At 53.4% G+C, this 22744-nt stretch overlaps 1 protein-coding gene across 2 annotated transcripts in view; it reads right to left on the bottom strand.

Annotated features, from left to right (window-relative positions):
- Positions 1–22744, bottom strand: part of FOCAD (focadhesin) — a 1730079-nt gene that overhangs the window by 567942 nt on the left and 1139393 nt on the right. For both annotated transcript variants that reach the window (XM_085634390.1, XM_085634400.1), the window contains exon 38: positions 17426–17554. In XM_085634390.1, coding sequence (XP_085490516.1) covers positions 17426–17554 — 129 coding nt within the window. The remainder of the gene's footprint in view (positions 1–17425; positions 17555–22744) is intronic.

The following is a 22744-nucleotide window of genomic DNA, read 5'->3' on the forward strand; positions in this document are numbered from 1 at the left end:
CAGACTCTTCCTGCTCCTGCTCATCCAAATGCACATCAGATTCCACCCGACCCGGAGTCGAAGCCTTGGACGGCGCCGGTGATGGCGTCGGGGAACGAGCTGGAGTCCGCTTCGGCGAGGGAGACTTCGGAGACTTATCAGGAGAAGGCGAAGGAGACAAGACCTTGCTCTGACGTCGACGTGGCGAAGCCGACCTCGACCTCTTAGACTTCGAGGACCGACGCCGAGAAGAATGCTTCCTCTTCTTCTGGTGCTTCTTCGACTTCGACGACCTCGAGGTCGAAGACTCTCGCCTGGACTTCTCCTTTTTTCTCCCTCTCTTCTCCTCACCGATCTTCTTCATGAAGAGTTTGGTCTTCCTCTCCTTCAGCGCTTTAGGATTCATGCTCCTACAGCACCCGCACTCATCCACGTTATGATCAGAGGAAAGACACCATAAACAGTTCTGATGCGGATCCGTCATGGACATCAGGCCTCCGCACTCCCTACAGGGCTTAAAGCCCGACTTCCTCGTCGAAGACATACCGATTTTAACAAAAATACACCACTAGACTACAAAGTATCTAGAGAGCACTGGGAAAAAACCGTTGCGCGTCGACGGCGCGGAAAAAAGGGAACTGACGTCATCACGCCGACGTGGGCTTCTTATGGCTCCGATGACGTCGTACGGAGTCGCGTGCGGAGCCGATGTATTGTGACGTCGCCCACGTCGACGTGGAATGCTGGGGAAGAAAAGTTCCGTGGAATGCTGGCGCAGGGGATATTCACAAGGTGAGGAATCCACTGGCAGATGTATCCATCAGAATGACATCACAGACTTTGGGAGGAAGATAAAAAGCTGTCAACTGTCGCCGTTCAATCTCCACGCATGGAGGTGGAGACTGGACAGGTTTGGGTGGGGGACCGTCCCCTGCTGCTACAACAGAAGATCCTCCCAAAGAGGAAGTCAGATCGGGGGATCGATCGCCAAGCTGAGTAGCTCGGGATACCAATATCTTCATGCCCAATCCAGAGCCACAAGAATGACATGGGCCCGGTCACGCCGAATCTTCTCCAGCACTCTGGGCAGAAGTGGTATAGGCGGAAAGGTGTACAACAGACCGCAACTCCACTCGCAACGAAAAGCGTCGCCTAGCGAGTGCCGCCTTGGAAATTCCAACACGCAGAACTGATGACATTGCGCGTTTTCTTCGGTGGCAAATAGATCTAACCAAGGCTCTCCCCACTGCTGAAAGAGACCTTGCACCACGTCCGAGTTCAGACGCCATTCGTGATCCATCAAGCACCGGTGGCTGAGCTCGTCCGCCCTGGCGTTCAGAGAAACTGCAAGGTGTTGAACCACCAAGGTAATGCCTTGATGTTCCAGCCATGTCCAGAGACGCAGAGCCTCCTGGCATAGGGTCCAGGACCTCACCCCGCCCTCTTTGTTGCAATACCACATGGCGGTGGTGTTGTCCGTGAACACCTGAACCACACTGCCTTCAGTGCAAGATGGATCACCCGAAGCTCCAAAAGGTTGATATGGAGCCGGGCATCCGCCACAGACCAGAGGTCTCTGATCACCGCCTCTCCCAAGTGGCCTCCCCATCCCAGGAGGGACGCATCCGTCACCACTGTGTGCTCCGGTTGGGGAAGAGAGAGGGATCTGCCATTGACCCAATCGCGATTCGTGAGCCACCACTGCAATTGACGTGCAGTCCCCTCCGAGATCTGGACATAATCGGACAGGTTGCCCTGATCCTGCGCCCACTGGAACTTCAGGTCCCACTGCAGAGCCCGCATATGCCATCTGGCATGTTGCACTAGCAGGATGCAGGAGGCCATCAGGCCCAGGAGCCGGAGGGTCAATCTGACTGAAACCCGGCATAGAGGCTGAAAGATCAGAATCATAGCCTGAATATCCCGGACTCGCTGCTCGGGAGGATAAACCCGAAACAGCGTCGAATCCAGTACCGCTCCGATGAAGGGGAGCTTCTGAAAGGGACTCAGGTGTGACTTTGGCACGTTGATAGAGAACCCCAGTAAATGCAGGAGGTCGGCCGTAGTCTGAAGGTGGGTGACGACTGTCTGGGGCGAGCCCGCCTTCAACAACCAGTCGTCGAGGTAGGGGAAGACTGACACCCGTGACCTGCACAGATGAGCTGCGACCACCGCCATCACTTTGGTGAACACCCGAGGGACGCTGGTAAGGACGAAGGGGAGCACGGCAAATTGAAAATGCTCGCGGCCTACCGTGAACCGCAGGTAACGCCAGTGGGCCGGCAGGACGGGGATGTGAAAATATGCATCCTGCAAGTCCAACGCTACCATCCAGTCTCCAGGATCGAGGGCAGCCAAGACCTGAGCCAGAGTCAACATCTTGAACTTCTCCTTCCGGAGGAAGCGACTGATGTTCCTGAGGTCCACGATGGGGCGCAGGCCCCCTTTGTCCTTCTTGGGGACCAGAAAGTAGTGGGAATAACAACCACGTCCTACTTCTGGCCCAGGAATGCGCTCGATGGCCCCCTTGGCCAAGAGGGCCTTAACTTCCTGCAAGTGATCCCCGGACATGCGGTGGCATCAAGGTGGCATGGCGGGAGGGGAGGACTGAAAGGGAAGAGAATAACCCCCGCGGATGATCTGCAACACCCACTTGTCCGATGTGATATTGCGCCAGTGGTGGAGGTGGTGGCGTTCCTGCCACCCACCGGCATGGGGTGCTCCACAAAGCTTGGATTAGAAAGGTTTGGAGGTAGAAGCAGCGGAGGTGGACTGCCCCCCACGCTGATTCCCAGAGCCGCCCCTGCGGAAACCGCGTCCGCGTTGAGGCTGGTTCTGTACAGGCTTGTTGAAGGAACGTGCCTGGGCACCCCTGCCTTGGCCACAAAAGGAACGAAACCCAGGAGTGGCTGGGATCTTTGTGGAAAGACCCATGGACTTGGTCGTGGCCCGCGAGTCCTTAAAGCGCTACAGCGCACTATCGGCCTTATCGCCAAAGAGGCGAGTGCCATCAAAGGGCATGTCCATGAGCGAGCTCTGGACATCAGGCGAGAACCCAGTGGATCGCAACCAGGCGTGGCGACGCAGCGCCACAGTTGTACGAATCGCACTGCCCAACAAGTCAGCGGTGTCCAAACCACACTGAATGGCATACTTAGCCGCATCCTTACCCTCAGGTACCGCCTGGGAAAGCACAGCATGGACCTCCTCAGGACACTGAGATAACACCTGAGCAACCAAGTCCCACACCGCATGGGAATAGCGGCACATCAAGCAGGTGGTGTTCACTGACCGCAGCCCCAAGCTGGCCGACGAGAACAACCGCTTACCAAACTGTTCCAGCTTCTTAGAGTCCTTATGCGGTGGAGCCGTGGGAAAGGCACTCTGCGACGTCGAGGCCTGGATGACCAGACTCTCAGGCGTGGGATGAGTGGTCAGAAACGCTGGGTCACCAGGCACCGGGCGGTGACGTCTGGCGTCATTCTTATTCACAGGGGCCCCTGTGGCAGGCCGCGACCAAGTGCCCAACAGGACGTCGGTGAGGGCGTCGTTGAAGGGAAGCAGTGGCTCCGACAAAGTCGACGCTGTCTGGAGCACCTCAGTAAGCAGGTTAGTTTTGAGGGCCACCGTAGAAAGATCAAGGTTGAGGACCTCAGCAGCCTGACGGAGGACCATCGTGTAGGAAGCGCCCTCCTCCATCGTAGGTGGGGGAGAGGCATACCCGGGTCAGAAGAGACATCGAGGTCGCCGGCGTCCTGCAGATCGTCCAGCCAGTCCTGCTCAGAGTCACATTGACAGACAAGAGGGTCCTCGGACCCCTCACAGTCACCCTCCACCTCCGTTGCAGGAGGAATCGGTCGCGGCGGCAGAGCCGGAGCCGGAGAAGGGACAAACGGCGTCGGAAATGGCGCCGTCTCCGAATACGGATCCCAGGCAGGAACGAAATGGTCCCGGAACCGGGGCAAGGGTGGAATGAATGGCACCCACTGCGGCGCCGGAGGCGGCGCTGGGACAGGAGCCGGCAGCGCCGGATCTCGTGGCGCTGGGGCCAGAGCCAATGGCGTAGGATCCTGTGGTGCCGAAGCTGGATCCGCCAACGGGCCAACAGGATCTGGACACGGGACCGCGGGGCCCGAAGGCGCGCCGGCGGGAGCCTGAGTCCTAAAAAGTCGGTCCATGGGGGCAAGAAACTCTTGCACCTGTTGGGGAGTCGCCGGCGGACCCGGGTAAGGTGGGTAGGCTGCAGGACTCCCAGGCTCCAAGGGAGCCTCAGGGGCAGAACCCCTGTCCCCCTCGTCTGCATCCGAGGACCGACGGGGGGACGTCAGAGAGCGAACACGCTTCATCACTTTCTTTTTATGTCGTCGCTTACCGGAATCCGAGGGCGAAGACTTGGAGCCCGAGGAGCGACGACTGCGGCCCAGCGAGCGGTCCTGTGAACGGTCCCTGGACCTGGATCGGCGTTGGGATTAGTGCTGGACCTCCAGCAGTTTCCAGCGCCGCTCCCTCAAGGCCTTCGTGGCCATGGCTCGACAGTCCCGGCAGGACTGGGAGTCATGTTTGGTCTCCAGGCAGTAGAGGCAAACATCATGGGGGTCCGCCACCGACATGTTGCTACGGAAGGCCCCACAAGACTTAAAGCCAGGCATCCCTACGTGCACCAGAGAAAAAAGGGGAGACAAGAAGTCTCAACAGAGTAGTCAAAAAGTGACTAAGGTACGTGCTCTAGCCGGATCTGCGCTTGCTGACGCGGAAAAAGAAAGAACTGACGTCAGCACGAATGGGTGGCGCCTAAGTAGTCTCTGTGACATCATCTCGGCGCTAACGACGCCAGCGACGGACGCAGAGCCGCATGACGCCACCTACTGACGCGCAGGGGTACTGCTAGCACAACTTTCCGGACCCAGTCTGACGCCTGGGGATATTCTAAGGTAAGGAATCTATCACTAACGTGTCTCTTTCAGATAATGCCAGACAGTGTGGATAAGTGTACCCTCCTCCCGATGGCATCAAAGACGCATAGGAGAGGCAATCAGTCCTGCCCGCCGCAGGCGCACTCGTGTAAAATAAACCCTATGTAGATACTTGAACTGGACAAGGCGAAGCCGTGTTACTATGGCCGCCCCCCGCAAAGCAGCTAGGGCCTCAGTCCAGTCCCCTTCTTCTAACGGGGCTACATCCTCCTCCCAAGCCCCCCGGAGTTTCTGTAGAGTGGGGGAGCAATGGGTAACTAGGGACGGATAGATCTGGGAGATTTTACGGTCCCGGAGGTCTCCCATAAAAACCTTCACCTCCAGTGGGCTAAACTCCGGCAAGGACCCCAAGCCCTCCAGGCAAGGGGACAGAGCGTGCCGAAATTGAAGGTACCGATAGAGTTGGGACTGCAGCATGTGGAATTCTTTCTGAAGGTCCTGGAAAGATTTGAGTGCCAGTCCCCTCATAACATCACCCACAACCGAGATGCCTATGTTATCCCACCCCCGGACGCCCTGCAGGGCCGCCAGTTGCAGCAAACGTCCATTGTGCCAGAGGGGAGTTTCCCGAGTCAGGGTGTTCCACCACCCCATCTGTCACAGCGCCTGCCTCCAGACCTAGAACACGACCCTAGTAGCCAACGGCAGCGAGCCCCGCAGCAGTGCAGAATAGAGGATCATATGTAGCGAGCAGTCCCCCATGAGTCGTCGCTCGACCGCGTATGCTGGATCCTCCCTATTTCCATACCACCACTCATTGAGGACGAGCAAGTGTGAGTCTTGGTAGTATGAGTGAATGTCAGAGGACGCTAGCCCCCTGCAATAAGTAGACATAAAACACGTCCGCAGGGCTACCCGCACCATGCCCCCCTCCCATAAGAACAGCCAGAGCGCTGCATTCACCTGTTGGAACCATCGGGCGGAATCTGGTAGGGGTGGTTTTGCAGCTGGTAGAGGAGCCAGGGTAGCTCCACCATCTTGAATATAGCTGATCTGCCATATATAGACAGGGGCATACGGGACCAGGACCCAAGATCATCGCGCACTCGCTCCCACACCGAAACCAGGTTACGCTCCCAGGAGACAGCGGGCCAACAGGAACACACCATGCTATTTCAGCCCCCCCTCCACCAGCTGAACCGATGAGACCCACGAGCCCACGCCCGTCCGATCCCCAAGAATCCACAAGTTGGACCCACGGGGATTCATATACAGCCCAGATGTCTTCCCAAAAACCTGCATAATATGCAGTAACCGCGGCCCGTCCTGTTCACAGTTGTGAGAAAGAAAAGGACGTTGTCCGCATACAATGCGATCCTGACAGTCCCAGGGCCCATTTGAAACCCCATACCTGTGCATCTATGCGTACCCATGCAGCCAGAGGCTCCATAGCCAGGGCAAATAAACAGAGGGACAGGGGGCAGCCCTGCCTCGTGCCCCGCTTGATGGAAAACATGGACGAGGTCGCTCCGGCAACTCGCACCGACGCTGTTAGGTCGGTATAAAGGAGAGTTAGATGGGAAAGAAATCGCGGACCAAGATTAAGTCTATGTAACAAAGCGAACAAGTACACCCAGCTAAGGGAATCAAACGCCCTATCCATGTCAGCTAATAAGAGCGCCGCCGGTTCCCCCAGCTGCCGAATGGCCGCCGCTGCCACGTGCGCCTGCCTGATGTTATGCCTGGTCGCCCTCTGAGGCATAAATCCAGCCTGATCAGGATGGACCAGAGTGGTAATATGGGGTAGAAGGCGATTAGCCAGGGCCTTAGCCAGGATCTTAGCCTCCACATTCAGGCGAGAGATGGGACGATACGATGCGTGTTGCTCCGGGGGTCTGCCCGGTTTATGAACAACAACCAATTCCGCAAGCCTCCAGTCTGGAGGAAAAGAGCCCCGCTCACGTGCTTCCTCCACCACAGATCGGTATTGGGGACCCAACTGTAAGAAGTAGCATTAAAAAATTTCACTGGGAAACCCATTGGGCCCCGGCGTCTTCCCAGAGTTAAGCTCACCCAATGCAGTGCTCAGCTCTTTATCCGGCAGGGGCACCTCCAATTGGTCCCTTACCTCGCCCGACAAGGCCTTGGGCAAAAGATCAGCTATGAACTTATTTCTCTATTGTGGCGGATTGCAAGCATTCCCTAGGGGCATATAGATCTGCATAATATGTGGCGAAGCTTTCCGTGAGGGCTATTGTGTCAGTGAGCCGCTCGCCAGCCGGGCCCAAGATGCCCGGAAGAGCCTGAGAATGAAACGTCCCTTGACAGAGTCGATGCAGCATCTTGCTGGATTTATCCCCCCACTGATACAACCTGCTACGCGTCGCCAACCAGGCTTGGCTGCCTCATCCATCAGGAGTGCGGCATAGTCCTGTTGAGCAATCAGCAATTGCCTTCTAGCCTGGCCGCCTCCAGCCTCCCGGCTCCTGCGTTCGAGATCCTCTATGCCCACTTCCACCCGCAGCATCTCTTCCCTACGTGCCCTACGCGCCGCGCGAACCAGGAAATATCCACCCCCCTCAGTCAAGTTTTCATCGCCTCCCACAGTAACTCGGCCCTGGGAACCGACCCCACATTAACTGTCAGCTATTGGTCAATAGCACGACTCATGTGTTCTCAATAGTCATCATTCTGCAGGTGCCATACCGAGAGGTGCCACCTAAACGGCTGTCTCATCTGCCCTATTTGGAGAGTGGGGGCTACCGGGGAGTGATCAGACAGGCCCCGCAGAAGAATCGCTGCCGACACCACCCTACCCACCGCCACCCGGGGAACAAAGAGGTAATCAATTCTGGAATAGGAATCGTGGACTGCAGAGAGATATGTAAATTCCCGACCATCTCTGTGGAGGCGCCGCCATACATCAACCGAGTCAAGCCCCGTCACTAAGGAGTACAACTTCGTGGTACGACCGCCCTCCGGACAGCCCCCAGCCCTCGAGCGATCCCTGGCCATATCCATCACATCATTCCAGTCTCCGACAACTACGGATAAGCCATCCGGCATATCCGCCCAAAGGGTCATGAGACTCTCCACCAGATTCCACTGCAGCGGAGGGGGAGCATGGACACTACCCAGCACCAAAGGATTCTCCCTGACCTTGCCCTGGAGGAATAGGTATCACCCCTGAGTATCAGGGGACTCTGTGGTGGATCAATATTGCCACCCCCGTAATCCCCTCCTTAAAACCGGAGTGGAACACATGCTGAAACCCATAACGCTGAAAACAGAGGGCCTTCGTTCCCATGAGGTGCGTACCTTTATTGGATTTTAAACAAGATCTCACAGCCCGCTGTTTCTGCAACTGTTATCGGATACCCACATCATTTTTAATGTGTACTTGAGTTACAGTGCAATTGCTGTTGTCCCTTTTTATATAATGTGAGCTACTGTGTGACTATGTTCCATTTGTGTTGCTGGATAGTTTGTGCACCATTCATTTATTTTACTTCTTTTAATGGAATGCAGTATTTTAATGTTTTTGCATATTGTGTTTATTAACTGTATTTATCTTGCTTGTGCTTTTATGGTTACAATGGAACTGAGTCTTTTTGATGAAGACGTAGGGAGTACGTTGTTAACACAAATATAATCATTTGGTGCTATTCAAATGTTGTCTGTACTAAAGAGATAGAGGCTGCAAAGTAAAGAACAAGTTACTTACCTTCGGTAACGATGTATCTGTAAGAAACATTAGTTAGTTAGATTCCTCACCTTAGAATATCCCCAGGCGTCAGACTGGATCCGGAAGATTTTTCGTCAGCAATACCCCTTGCGCGTCGCTAGGCGTCGTCTGCGGCTCCGCGTCCGTCGTCGGCGTCGTGCGCCGGAATGACGTCGTCGGAGTACTTAGACGCCGCCCTCGCGCGCTGACGTCAGTTCTTGTACATAGCATTCCGCACCAAGCAGCGCCATGCAAGAGACCGACACTGGTGCCAAAAGAACAAGTTACTTACCTTCGGTAACGATGTATCTGTAAGAAACATTAGTTAGTTAGATTCCTCACCTTAGAATATCCCCAGGCGTCAGACTGGATCCGGAAGATTTTTCGTCAGCAATACCCCTTGCGCGTCGCTAGGCGTCGTCTGCGGCTCCGCGTCCGTCGTCGGCGTCGTGCGCCGGGATGACGTCGTCGGAGTACTTAGACGCCGCCCTCGCGCGCTGACGTCAGTTCTTGTACATAGCCTTCCGCGCCAGGAACGCAGAGCCATGCAAAGACCGACACTGGTGCCAAAAAATTAAATCTAGGGGCCTGAAAAGGATAACCTTAACCCTAGATGTCAGTTCGCAGAACGGGGAGGATGGGTGGGTCGGTGAGGAATCTAACTAACTAATGTTTCTTACAGATACATCGTTACCGAAGGTAAGTAACTTGTTCATCTGAAAGAAACACGTTAGTTAGATTCCTCACCTTAGAATAGATACCCAAGCAATACCATCCCCGGTGGTGGGTCTGCGAACCAAGATCACACCAGAAAGTCCTGGAGGACAGAACGGCCAAAGAAGCCATCCCTCCGGACTTGGCTGTCAAGGCAATAATGCCTGGCAAACGTGTGTAGTGAAGCCCACGTCGCCGCCTGACAGATGTCCTGCAAAGGGACTCCCAGTCCCAACGCAGTAGTAGCCGCTGTGGCCCGAGTAGAATGGGCGCGCAGCCCAACAGGAGGGTTCTTTTTTGCCAAAGAGTAACAAATTTTGATGCACAAAACGACCCACCGAGAGATGGTCCGTTTGTGCACAGCTTTCCCCTTCTTAGCACCCACGTATCCAACGAAAAGTTGGTCGTCCACCCGGAACTGCTTAGTGCGGTCCATATAAAAGGAGAGCGCACGTTTTGGGTCCAGACGGTGGAGCCTCTCTTCCTCTTTGGAAGGATGCGGAGGCGGAAAGAAGGTGGGCAAGGTGACAGACTGCCCAAGATGAAATGGAGTCACCACTTTCGGAAGAAAGGAGGGACGAGGCCGAAGGACAACCTTGTCCGGATGAACAGACAGAAAAGGAGGCTTTGAAGATAAAGCCTGGAGCTCACTCACCCGTCTAGCCGAGGTGATGGCTACCAGAAAAGCAGTCTTAAGAGTCAGAAGACGAAGAGGACAATTGTGAAGAGGCTCGAAGGGAGCGCACATCAGGAATGTCAAGACAAAATTCAAGTCCCACTGAGGCATTACAAAAGGGACAGGAGGGAACGTGTGAGTAATGCCTTTTAGAAAGCGTGTAACTACAGGGGACTTGAAAAGAGAAGGCTGATCAGGAAGCCGTAAGAAGGCAGAGATGGCAGCAAGATAACCTTTCAGGGTGCCCAGGGCAGAGCCCTGCCGGGCCAAAGAAAGAAGAAAGAGGAGAACCTCAGAAAGAGGGGCGGAAAGGGGATCCACAGCCTTTGCTGTGCACCATGCCACAAATTTGTTCCACCGGCAGGCGTATACCGTCTTTGTGGAGGGACGCCTGGCTGCCAGAATTATATCACAGACTTCAGGAGGCAAGTCAAATGGCATCAACTGCCGCCGCTCAATCTCCACGCATGGAGGTGGAGGCTGGACAGGTTCGGGTGGAGGACCGTCCCCTGCTGCTGCGACAGAAGATCCTCCCGAAGGGGCAGACGTATCGGAGGATCGGTCAACATACTGAGTAGCTCGGGATACCAGTACCTTCGTGCCCAATCCGGGGCCACCAAGATGACTTGGGCCCGGTCGTGCCTGATCTTCTTCAGCACTCTGGGCAGAAGTGGTATAGGCGGAAAGGCGTACAACAGACCGCAACTCCACTCGTGACAAAAAGCGTCGCCGAGCGAGTGCCGCCTTGGAAATTCCAACGCGCAGAACTGCTGACATTGCGCGTTCTCTTCGGTGGCGAATAGATCTAACCAAGGCTCTCCCCACTGCTGAAAGAGACCTTGCGCCACTTCGGAGTTCAGACGCCATTCGTGATCCATCATGCACCGGCGGCTGAGTTTGTCTGCTCTGGCGTTCAGAGAGCCCGCCAGATGTTGAACCACTAGGGTGACGCCCTGGTGTTCCAGCCACGTCCAGAGGCGCAGGGCCTCCTGACAAAGGGCCCACGACCCCACCCCGCCCTGTTTGTTGCAATACCACATGGCGGTGGTGTTGTCCGTGAACACCTGCACGACACTGCCCCTGACAGAGGGAAGGAAGGCTTTCAGTGCAAGCCGGATCGCTCTCAACTCCAACAGGTTGATGTGGAGACGAGACTCCGCCGGAGACCAGAGGCCTCTGATCTCCGCCTCTCCCATATGGCCACCCCATCCCAGGAGGGACGCATCCGTCACTACGACATGCTCCGGTTGGGGAAGGGAGAGGCTTCTGCCCATGACCCAATCGCGGTCCGTGAGCCACCACTGCAACTGCTGTGCAGTGCCCTCCGAGATCAAGACATGGTCGGACAGGTTGCCGTGATGCTGGGCCCACTGAAACTTCAGGTCCCACTGCAGATCCCGCATGCGCCGCCTGGCGTGATGCACTAGTAGGATGCAGGAGGCCATCAGCCCCAGAAGCCGCAACACTAGCCTGACCGAAACCCAGGATAGAGGCCGAAAGATGGGAATCAGGGCCTGAATATCCCGGACCCGCTGTTCCGGTGGATAGACCCGGAACTGCGCCGAATCGAGAACCGCTCCGATGAAGAGGAGCTTCTGAGAGGGACTCAGGTGCGACTTCGGCACGTTGATGGAAAACCCCAGCAAATGCAGGAGATCCGCCGTAGTCTGGAGGTGGGAGACAACTGCCTGGGGCGAGCCCGCCTTCAACAACCAGTCGTCGAGATAGGGGAAGACTGGAACCCCTTGTAGGAGAGTAGGGTCTGCAATCCTATGATCACCCCAGATTTTTGCTTTTGCTTCATTGGTTTACGACTTCCCCTGGCTGTGGGCCTGCTAATCAGACCCACAGCCTAGCTGTTCTCTCTCTAAAATTGACGCACATGTACCTTAGGTGCATTTCCCAATTGGAACTGGGCCACCTTATCAGTCCCTGTACCAGCATACCTTAGGTATCCAGGGCATAGGTGTACCCAAGGCATAGTACCAGGGGCTGCAGCATGTATTATGCCACCCCTGGATGGCCACCCAAATCTGACACAACTGGCTGCACGACGGCTGGGGCAAGGTGGTGTAATCACCCTTTGCTTTAGGTATAGTATTCCTATATCTAACCCTAAAATGGACACATGTATTCCTATCAGTCACTCCTATGGCAGGCCTTAGCAATCCTGAAGGCAGAGTGCTTGGAATCATGTGAGATGGTGCTCTGGCATGAGCTGAGCCCGTCTGCAGCTTGCGGAACCAAGTCCTAATAGCTGTTCCAGGATAACGCGTACCATATACTCTTAAAGTGCATTATGATCCTCGCGGTTATTTGCTAACTTTGGTCTCGCATTATCCAAACATGTCATACGAATTGGGATACTAACCCCTCGCCAATTCTGGCGACGGGGTTAGCATTCCACCCTTCTAGAGGGACACGACATGTATGTAACTGTGAACCCCGGTTAAAGTTGACTCGAGCCTCAGCATCACAAAATGGATGCTGCCACCACAGACACAAGTCTGACCTCCTGCTGCTGGGAGTCCTTCCAGCGAGGAGAGCTTGGACAAAGGGTTTCCTGTCAGGGGCGGTGCCAGCACCATCCCAGACAGGGTTTTGTGTATCCCAGGTAGGCAGGGCCGAGAGGAAGGTGACTGCAAGTGGCACCCCGGTGCTCACTGTGCATAGGTCGGCTCAAACCAGTTCCAGGGGCACCCCAGCCCCCGAGCTGGGGAGAGACCGGACAAAGGAGAGGGGTGTAACCACCCCCCCCCTGGTCCTACCCATAGGCAGGACCTAGTCACGGGCCAGCCCCTTTTCTTAGGATAAAGGTAGGAGCGGGACCCCTTCCCAAATTGGATAATTCTGAATCTTGAACTACTTTCCACGAAAGAAACTCTTGACTTTTCTTGAAGACTCTCCCTTGTGGCTAAGGAGTAGCCACCCTGCATCAGCAGGCACCAACTAAGCGCTTGCGGTTTGCTGCACGTCCATCCTCCGGATCCAGACTGACCAGCTCGACGAGACCCGGATTCCCTGCCATCTCTGACCTCTACCTGCATCATCAGCCCAGCTGAGATTCGTGGGTGTGACGAGACCTGAGGGACCGGCCATCTTCAGAACCTGCACGACGCTTGCCTAGCACGACCACCGAGGGATCCTCGAGTGAGTGCTCCTGGGGTTTGAGAAGCCCTAACCCTGAGCAGCTCCAGCACCGAAGTCCAGCCTCCCAGCATCCACGAGATCTGCGTGGGGGCCCTTCTGCTCTTTGCCGCTCACCGCGTTGTTCGGTCACTTGCCCGTTGGCCAGTGGCCCTCCTAACGACGCCCCACGACATTTCCACCGCTGGTCTGGTTGCTCCAGACTGGCCCTGGCTCCCCTCCAATAGAGGAGCGCCCCGGACCCTCCTGGTCCACTCCAGACACCATCTTGACTCCACCGCGTGGGGTTGCCTTTGCCAAGGGTTGTTGCCCCAATCCTGGGTCCAGCATCGCCGACCGCCGACACCTTCGTGGGACAGCTCGCCCCTTCTGCCTGGTCGCCGACAACGCCTCCTGCACCGAGGGACAGCAGAGTCCAGCGTCACCCACTCACCTGATCGCGGTGACTACCTCCGGTGCCATCCTGGTGCCAACCTAATCACTGGCTAGTGATTAAGAACTGAGTCTCCTCTGCTTTCAGGTCATCTCCATCACCGATCCAGGCTTGGATCCCTCCGAATATCGACACTGGTCGCCTGCCAGCAACGCCTTCTTTCAGGCTCCATAGACTTCAACGAGGATGCAGCCGCAGCCCCTGGGCTAGGTAAACCGAGCATTCCGGTGCTCCAACGTAGGTTCACTCTCTAAGTGTCCAGATCCTTTTTCGTTTTTAGTCTAGCTGGTCGGATTCGTCCGGAAACAGTAACTTTAAGAAACGCTAGCATCCATAGACTTCTTCCCGCATCCCGTGTGAGAGTGCACACTCTGCACCCGATCTCCCTAGGCCTCCTGCTCCTGACCTTAGAGTCCAGTAGTGTAGTCCTAGCGATCCTGAAGCCTCTGGATCTGTTTACTTACCTGCTAGCAATTCGCATTCCACTTTTAGTGTATACGGTTTTTCGTGCCCCTCGGGCATTTGTGTAAATTGTGCAACTTGAAGTATTTTCATAAGAGTTTTGTATTGTACTTAGCTCCCTGACTCATAAAGAGCCAGGGTAGTCTTGTTATAAATAAATATCCTTTATTTTCATAACAACTTGTGTGGTGTCCTTTCACTTGGTGTTCAAGGGGTAAATGTGGTGGTAAAACAGCTGGCTTAACACTCCCTCTAGTTTAGCCTAAAGACTGCTCTTGTCCATGCTACTAGGATAGCTGGTCTATAAGGTTGACTTACAACCAATCATCAATAAGGGTCGTTTGGTATGATACACAGTGATCACTAGAATAGTGAGCACTATATATCAGGCCAACTTCTCACACCCCTGATCTGCGCAGATGAGCTGCGACCACCGCCATCACTTTCGTGAACACCCGAGGGGCACTGGTGAGGCCGAAGGGGAGCACGGTGAACTGAAAGTGCTCCTGGCCCACCGTGAACCGCAGGTAACGCCAGTGGGCCGGCAGGACGGGGATGTGGAAATAAGCGTCCTGCAAGTCCAACGCTACCATCCAGTCTCCAGGGTCTAGGGCAGCTAGAACCTGAGCCAAAGTCAACATTTTGAACCGTTCCTTCCGAAGGAAGGCATTGACGTTCCGGAGGTCCAAGATAGGGTGTAGGCCCCCCCTTGCCCTTCTTGGGAACCAGAAAGTAGTGCGAATAACAACCACAACCTACTTCTGGGCTCGGAACGCGCTCGACGGCCTCTTTGGCCAAGAGGGTCGAAACTTCCTCTCGCAGAAGATTCAAATGATCCTCCGAGATACGGTGGTGCTGCGGTGGCATGGCTGGAGGGGTCGTCTCGAAGGGGAGGGAGTAGCCCCTTCGGACGATTTGCAGCACCCACCTGTCCGAAGTGATGGTACGCCAGTGGAGCAGGTGATGGCGAACTCTGCCGCCCACTGGCGAGGAATGGGCCGGAAAGCTCGAACTAGGAAGGCTTGGAGGCGGATGCTGCCGGGGTGGATGTGGGCTGACCGCGTCGTCCTCCAGAACCGCCTCGGCGGAAACCACGTCCGTGCGCAGGTTGGTTCTGCGGCTGGTGGCTAGGCGGACGTGAGGAGGCACCCCTTCCTTGGCCACGAAAGGGGCGAAAGGCGGAAGTTTGCGACCGCGGGGCCGAGAGGCCCAAGGACTTGGCCGTAGCCCGGGAGTCCTTAAAGCGATTCAGCGCACTGTCCGCTTTCTCACCAAAAAGGCGAGTGCCATCAAAGGGCATGTCCATGAGAGTGCTCTGGACATCCCCCGAAAAGGACGTGGACCGCAGCCAAGCGTGACGTCTAAGCGCCACCGTGGTAGAAATCGCCCTACCCAGCGAGTCCGTAGTGTCAAGCCCACATCGGATTGCATGTCGTGCTGCATCCCTCCCATCGGCCAGAGCCTGGGTAAGTCGTGTCTGGGACTCCTCCGGGCACAGGGGCAGCACGTCCTCCACCGTATCCCACAGAGAGTGGGAATAACGGTCCAAAAGACAGGCGGTGTTCAAGGACCGCAGACCCAAACTAAGGGAGGAGAACAGCTTTTTGCCAAACTGTTCCAGTCTCTTGGAATCCCGGTCCGGCGGAGCGGTCGGGAAGGAGGATTAGGAGGTAGAAGCCTGGATAACCAGGCTCTCGGGGGTGGGGTGTTGGGACAGAAAACTGGGGTCGCCCGGAGCAGGGCTGTGGCGCCTGGCGACGTTCCTGTCCACAGGAGGAACTGTGGAGGGCTTGGACCAGGTGCCCTGCAGAACGTCAATGAGGGCGTCATTGAATTGCAGCAGAGGCTCAGTGGAGCTTGCTGCAGACTGAAGCACCTCAGTGAGGACGTTAGTCCTCACAGCCACGGCAGGCAGCTCGAGCCCAAGGGCTGCGGCCGCCTTGCGCAGCACCACAGAGAAAGCAGCACGCTCCTCCGAAGCCACAGTCGGAGGAGAGATGAATCCAGTGTCTGGTGAGGTATCCAGACCACTGGCCTCCCCCAGTTCATCTGCCCAGTCCTGTGACAGCTGAGCCTGAACGGCCATAGGGTCATCGGACCCCTCCAAGTCGCCCCCGTCATCCGATTCCTGGTAAACAGGAGGAAGGAGCGGAGCCGGACGATAGACATAATGTGTCTCTAACGGCGCCGTACGCGGCGTCCATCGATGCCGCAACGGCGCAGGATCCGGAGCGGGGCTGAACTGGGGCTCGACGCCGAGCGGAGCCGGCGTCGGAGGTGGAACCGTTGTCGACGCCGGCGGAGGAGGCGTGACGAGGTCGACCGGCGTCGGCGGGGACTCGGGGGTGGAGCCGGCGCCGGGGCCGGAGCCGCCGGCATGCAAGGTTGCCCAGTCGGGTCCGCGGGGCCCGAAGGCGCGCCAGTGGGCGTCGACGGCGGAGCCAGGCTCCTCATGGCCGAGAGGAAGGCACTGACTTCCGCCGGCGTCGCGTCAGTCCCAGGGACCGGCGGGTATGGGGACTTGCGCGGCGCCTGCGGCGCCGCTGGAGCCGCGGGGGTGGAACCACCCTGACCCTCGGCCGAGTCGCGCGACCGGCGAGGGGAGTCCGAAGAGCGGTGTCGCCTCTTGGACTTCTTGGAGTGCTTCGACTTACCCGAAGACTTGGAGCCAGACGAGCGATGATGACGTCGGCTGCGGCTCCGCGACCGATCCTTGGACCTCCTCCTGGACCGGGATCGAGAGGGGCGCGGAGCCGAGTGGCGAATCTCGAGGAGCTTACGGGACCGCTCCCGTCTAGCCTTCGAGGTCAGGGCCTTGCAGTCCGGACACGACTCCGCGTCGTGGTCGAGGCCCAAGCAGTAAAGGCACCGGCGGTGATGATCCATAACCGACATCAAGCGGTTACAGTCAGCACAGGCTTTGAAACCAGGCATCCTACCGGCACCGGAGTCGAGACAAGATCAAAAAGGATCAAAAAACGTAGTCAAAAAAGACTAAAAGGGGTAGCTCTCACGGATCTGCGCTTACTGGCGCGGAAAAAAGAAGAACTGACGTCAGCGCGCGAGGGTGGCGTCTAAGTACTCCGACGACGTCATTCCGGCACACGACGCCGACGACGGACGCGGAGCCGCAGATGACGCCTAGCGACGCGCAAGGGGTATTGCTGACGAAAAATCTTCCGGATCCAGTCTGACGCCTGGGGATATTCTAAGGTGAGGAATCTAACTGACGTGTTTCTTTCAGATCAATGTATCAATAAATACAACGTTATGTGGTGATGGTCAATGATTCAGAAGAAATAGTACAGAACATGGATCACAACTATAGTGCAATACCTAGCGAATCACAAAAAGAGAACCCATGTAAAATTATTTACCAAAGTTAAGCCTCATTAGAGGAGAAAGAATCGAAGCCCAGTTCACAGGGGGATACTGGTAGCTCTCGCCACACTTTGCAAGGGCCTCCATGAGGACGTTCACTTGATAACATGGGAATGATTCAGGGCCTGCAAGAAAAGAACACAAATAGATTAACTGCCTTGCAAAAATACCAAGAAAAACAATTAAAATAATCAAGCACATAGCAATTAAGACATATTGGCACCAAGAATTAACCCAGAAACAATCTCATTACATATTGTGAGACAATTGTAGAAAGAATGAAGCGAAGATTGTCCGATCCCTGTGATTATTCTTTTGAATTTCTTACTAGGCTTCAACAAAGGTATACACAAAATTATTTTGAACTACTGATTCTTAACAGGCAGGAGGATCGAATGAATCACACTTGATTTATTTAAGTCTTTTTTTCATGCTAGGAGCAGTGATAAGTGTAGGGAGCTTCCATCAATGTTCCAGCAATGATGGCATAAGAGGCTGAAGAGGAGGGACCCCCTATGGCTGCTCCTCTTTAACAACTGCATGCTGCTGTCGATCGGCATGCTTAAGGATTTATTCTGATAGTAACGACTGACCCATTTATTTCCAAGTTAGAGGTGCCATTTGTGACAGACTCCAGGGCTTCGAAGCTGCTGATAAGCGGTCATAGACTCAAGAATATCCCCTCCACAGACTCCCAGACGTCCAACCGTATCTGGACACAGTGCACCTTAATTACTCTGTGACTTGAAAATAAGATTTCTGATTAGCACCAGGAGGCCTCGCTTGCACTAGATGGCTGAGAAGAATTATTTCTATAGTTTATGATGATTTCCATCACATTATAGTTCATTCTCTAGCAAATAGAAAACTAGTTTGTGCCCGCACCATACAAGCTGGTTTAACTGCTTCCGGAAATGTCAACGTGGGGCACACTGAATGATTTACGATGTTAAAGAAGATCTTTACTTCGGCTCCCCAGATGAGGGCGCAGTAGGTGTCTATCAGAGAAAGGACAAACCTCAAGGGTCACAACCTGACATGTATCTTCTGTTGGTCGGCCCCATCATACCAATGAAGGGCAATTATTCAAGACAAGACTGGTGGAAGTGAACATTGTGCTAAATTGCTGATTATTAGACCTTTGGTACTGAGAAGTGTAAAGATGGGGGGTTGATATAGTGAGCACAATTCCCCATCACACCAGTGACAACATAGGGAGTGCTCTCTTATGATCTTTTGGCACAATGAAATCACCGAAAGTGGGTATACCAATGACCAAAAGCTAAATGAAAAGACAAAAGTGACTTATTTGAAGGTGACAAAAAAAACACACTGTGAGGCTCCTGCTCCATTTCCTAGATGTTCTTTCACCAATCGGTCCGCTAGGGACTGGGGAGGTGTAGTGAAAGAGCCACTCTTGTGGTTTGGCACCCTATGATGAACTTCGACTACCACCATTTTAACTGACTTTAGTGTGTTATTTTACCCTAGCCTGGATATTTGAGATGGTCCTGAATATGCCTGCTTCTCTTCTTTCTTGCAATCTTGCGGTCTTTCAGTGGGAGCTGTCACGGAGTAGAATAGTCTTGCCAAGAATAGAAGGTGTGGGATGTGCATTTGAAAGCGTGAGAAGGAGAGAGAGGTGTGGAATGTACTCTTTGGTTTTGAAGTGTAGTGTTGTGGGCAGTGATGCACACATGTGCATTGTGTTGTACATTGGTGAGAATTATGAGTTCTTACTATTGGCTTTGACATGGCCTCATGTCATCTTGTTTTCTGACTTTTCCTTGATTCTGCGTGCACAGGAGTGCTTGCAAGTTGTTTGGGTTACTATTGGCTTTGACATGGCCTCATGTCATCTTGTTTTCTGACTTCTCCTTGCTTCTGCGTGCACAGCAGTGCTTGCAAGTTGTTTGGGTTATGAGAATTATGAGCTCTTACTATCGGCTTTGACATGGCCTCATGTCATCCTTTTCCTTGGCTTTGCCTTGCTGCAGTTTCTCTTCGTGCACAGCAGTGCTTGCAAGTTGTTTGGGTTATTCACATTCAAGGTCTTTCTGTTTTTCTGAGCGATTTCTTTTGTTTAATGTACTCTGGAAGTCCTTGTGGGAGCTTCGTGAGGATAGAGGCTGGAAATGTGAGAATGTACAACTCTGCCTCAGAGTAAAAATACGGGAGCTTGGTCAGCCTCCGTCTTGGCCTTGACGCAGACTGGTACAGCCAGCTCGTTTTTTTCTAATGAGAAAGGGGCAAGGTTTTCTAGAAGCTTTGCCTCACGTAAAGTAATGATATTTAAGCTGGGAGCCTTCGGGGGCCAGGTGGAAGATCACCACAGAATAGACGTATGTATTGCTGTGGAGGTGACGGAACTGAACTCCTTCCTGGGCTGTTGAAGGGCTTCCCCAGTTTGAGTTGGCAAGGATGATGCAAATTCAGTCGGTGAGGTAACCCTAACCATTTTGTATATATTTTCTACTCTTTGCTATTTTTATATATACTGCATTTTAATTCAATTGTTCATTTAATTGTTCATTGTAGTTAATTGATACTTGGGAATCTGCATTTATTGATATATTTCGCCTACCTTTTTAAACATTGCATTAATAAACTTGTGTGTGTTATTTTAAAAAGCTCCTGAATTTGTCTTTTTGCCTCCAGAGTGGGAGTGCAGTGCAAACGTATATTATTTAAAGGTGCAGTGGTAAATTTGCCTCCCAGGTGGGAGTGCAGGGTTTGGTTGTGTCCTTTTATATCATACGAGGTGGGGATCAAAGCATGGATACCTGCACCAGTCTTAACGTCCCTACTTATCTGAGCAAAAAAAGGTGCAAAAAGGGCTTGAGACACAATCCCCTAGGTCTCAATGTGAAGAGACCAAAGACAACCCCCTTGGTCTCCCCAATACCATACAAAAACAAACAGCCCTGCACACTTATGAGAGGTCAAACATGTATAATACACAGATGATAATTTTTGTCTTCCCAAAGAAAGGTCGATGTCATCTTGTGCTTTTTGATTTTATCCTTTATTCGTTTTTCTTAATCTCTTAAAAACGTTTTTTGCAACCGCCTACGCGTTTCGTCCACAATCGGACTTCTTCAGGGCTCACAATATATGTTATAATTCGTTTTCTTATGCCAATGTATTAGGGCCAGTTGATTTAGAACAATATTCGCCTACACTTTTCGAGCCGGGACGGGTACGTGAAGACGAATCATCGATCTACTGACATATGGTTATCATTGTAAACCTCTGAGTGGATACAACTTTACCGCCTAGAATATTGTTCTAAATCCACTGGCCCTAATACATTCTAGCTGAAAACCACTGACCAGCTATAGACTATCATGTTGGGGTGGTAAGAGATTTGCATAGAGGTCCCCTTTGGACCCTTTTCCCTCTGGCAATCATGGTCGCATCTTTCCTGGGGAGTAGGCAGGTGTCATTAGGACCACTGCCTGCTCGCACTGAGTTTCTCCACACCGGAAAAGTTTTTTTTTAATAGCAGTACTGTTCCATTTAAAGAACTAGGGGCGGCTTTAAAAAACTAAAATATATATTTTTTCCAAAGCAATCACTGGGATGGTGGTCCGGTGAACTATGCATGCCACCTTCCCTGAGACTGTAGCTATTTACAGGGGGTCACAAATTGCAACCTGCCTAATGCATTTTTAATAGGCAGGTCGGTCATTTTTTGTGAACCTAGTCTTTGTACATCTGGCCTCTAGTCTCTCCAAAGTCAATTGGAAAGTGCTGGGTGTTGTAGCTACTTGTTGTGCACTCTAACACCAAAGCTCCTTAGTGCTGACTGAGTACCTATGACATGATCTTCTGACCAGCATCAACTACTAGTTTAAAAGTGAGGTTTTCAGAACCTTTACAAGGTACAATATGAACTGGTGGGTGCATGACCTGGTGGCTCCAGTGGAAAAAGCTCTGTCACATTTAATATATTTAGTTGTTTTGGGGACTACTGAGAGGCACTGGTGGGAGGATCTGAGAAGGCAAGAGGGGCATGCTGCTTAAACCTGCCAGCAAGAAAAGAAGAAAGAAATGAGGGTTGGAAACAACACAGGAGGCATATATCCAAAGAGCCCTGTCTCCAGTATGTACCATAGCTCCCATTGCTGATCATGTGATGCAGGGAAAGTAATGGGTTACACAGGGAAAGCCAAAGAGGTTGTAAAAGCAATCATCTACTGAAGCCTAAGGCAGATGTTTCATAATCCAGGTTATTGCAGAACACACTGCTATTCCTATTCAAGGGCATCCCACTCTCATCACCTTCATTAAGGCTTTAAAATGTTTTTCTTCCTGAAGCTGTCAAGTCTTACTGTACGAGTTACTTACCTTCGGTAACGATGTATCTGGTAGAGACGATTCTAGCCGCAGATTCCTTCACGTAGAATTATCCCCAGGTGTGAGACTGAATCCGGAAAACTTTCTTGCCCAGCATCCCTGCGTGCCGGGGGAACAGCATTACGCGACTCCGCCCAGGCGTCGTCTGCGTACGTGACGTCAGCGAGGTCACATAAGTCCCACCCCGGCACGCCTATGTTAGTCTTCTTCAGAGAACTTTTCCGCGCCACAACGCGGATCCAGCTGACAAAACTGTGAGAGTATAGGAACAGTGTGCGAAAGAACCACAAAAAAAAAAGGAATGGTGAGGAACAGCACCATTAAGAGCAGTGCCCGGCACTGCAGTACCCAAAGGCAGGGAAAGAATAAAGAACAGAGCAGCAACCCTGCCAGTACAGAGACAGCCCCCCCGGAGATAAGGAACATATGTAAAAATATCACGAAAACATGCAACAAGACTACAACCCTAACCAAAGACAAGGAAGGGGAACCAGTCGGGGATACACAGGGAATGACAAAACTCCAAAACATCCCCAACACAGAGTGTAACAACCCCCATCAGGAACAAGGGCAGAGGCACAGCCAAAAGACCCCAACCTCAAGGATCGCAAAGAGCCAGAAGTACCAACAAACCTATTCTCCCACGTGACAACGGGGAGGAAAAAGGGACAGCCTGACAGAAAGAGGGAAAGAATGTACTCATAGAAGACACAGCCACCCACAGGGAAGCGAGCGAAAAGTACCAAATCACAAGCCCTCGCAGAACGGGCAGGAAGGGCGGGCCGTGAAGGAATCTGCAGCTAGAATCGTCTCTACCAGATACATAGTTACCGAAGGTAAGTAACTCGTACATCTGATAGAGACTACTAGCCGCAGATTCCTTCAATACCCTAGCCATACCCAAGGGGAAGGAGGGTCTGCGAGACGACCCCACCCACCGGGGCACAACAGAGGGC

This window comes from Triturus cristatus, chromosome 2_1 (assembly GCF_964204655.1).
Source record: "Triturus cristatus chromosome 2_1, aTriCri1.1, whole genome shotgun sequence".
NCBI classification, from domain to species: Eukaryota; Metazoa; Chordata; class Amphibia; order Caudata; family Salamandridae; genus Triturus; species Triturus cristatus.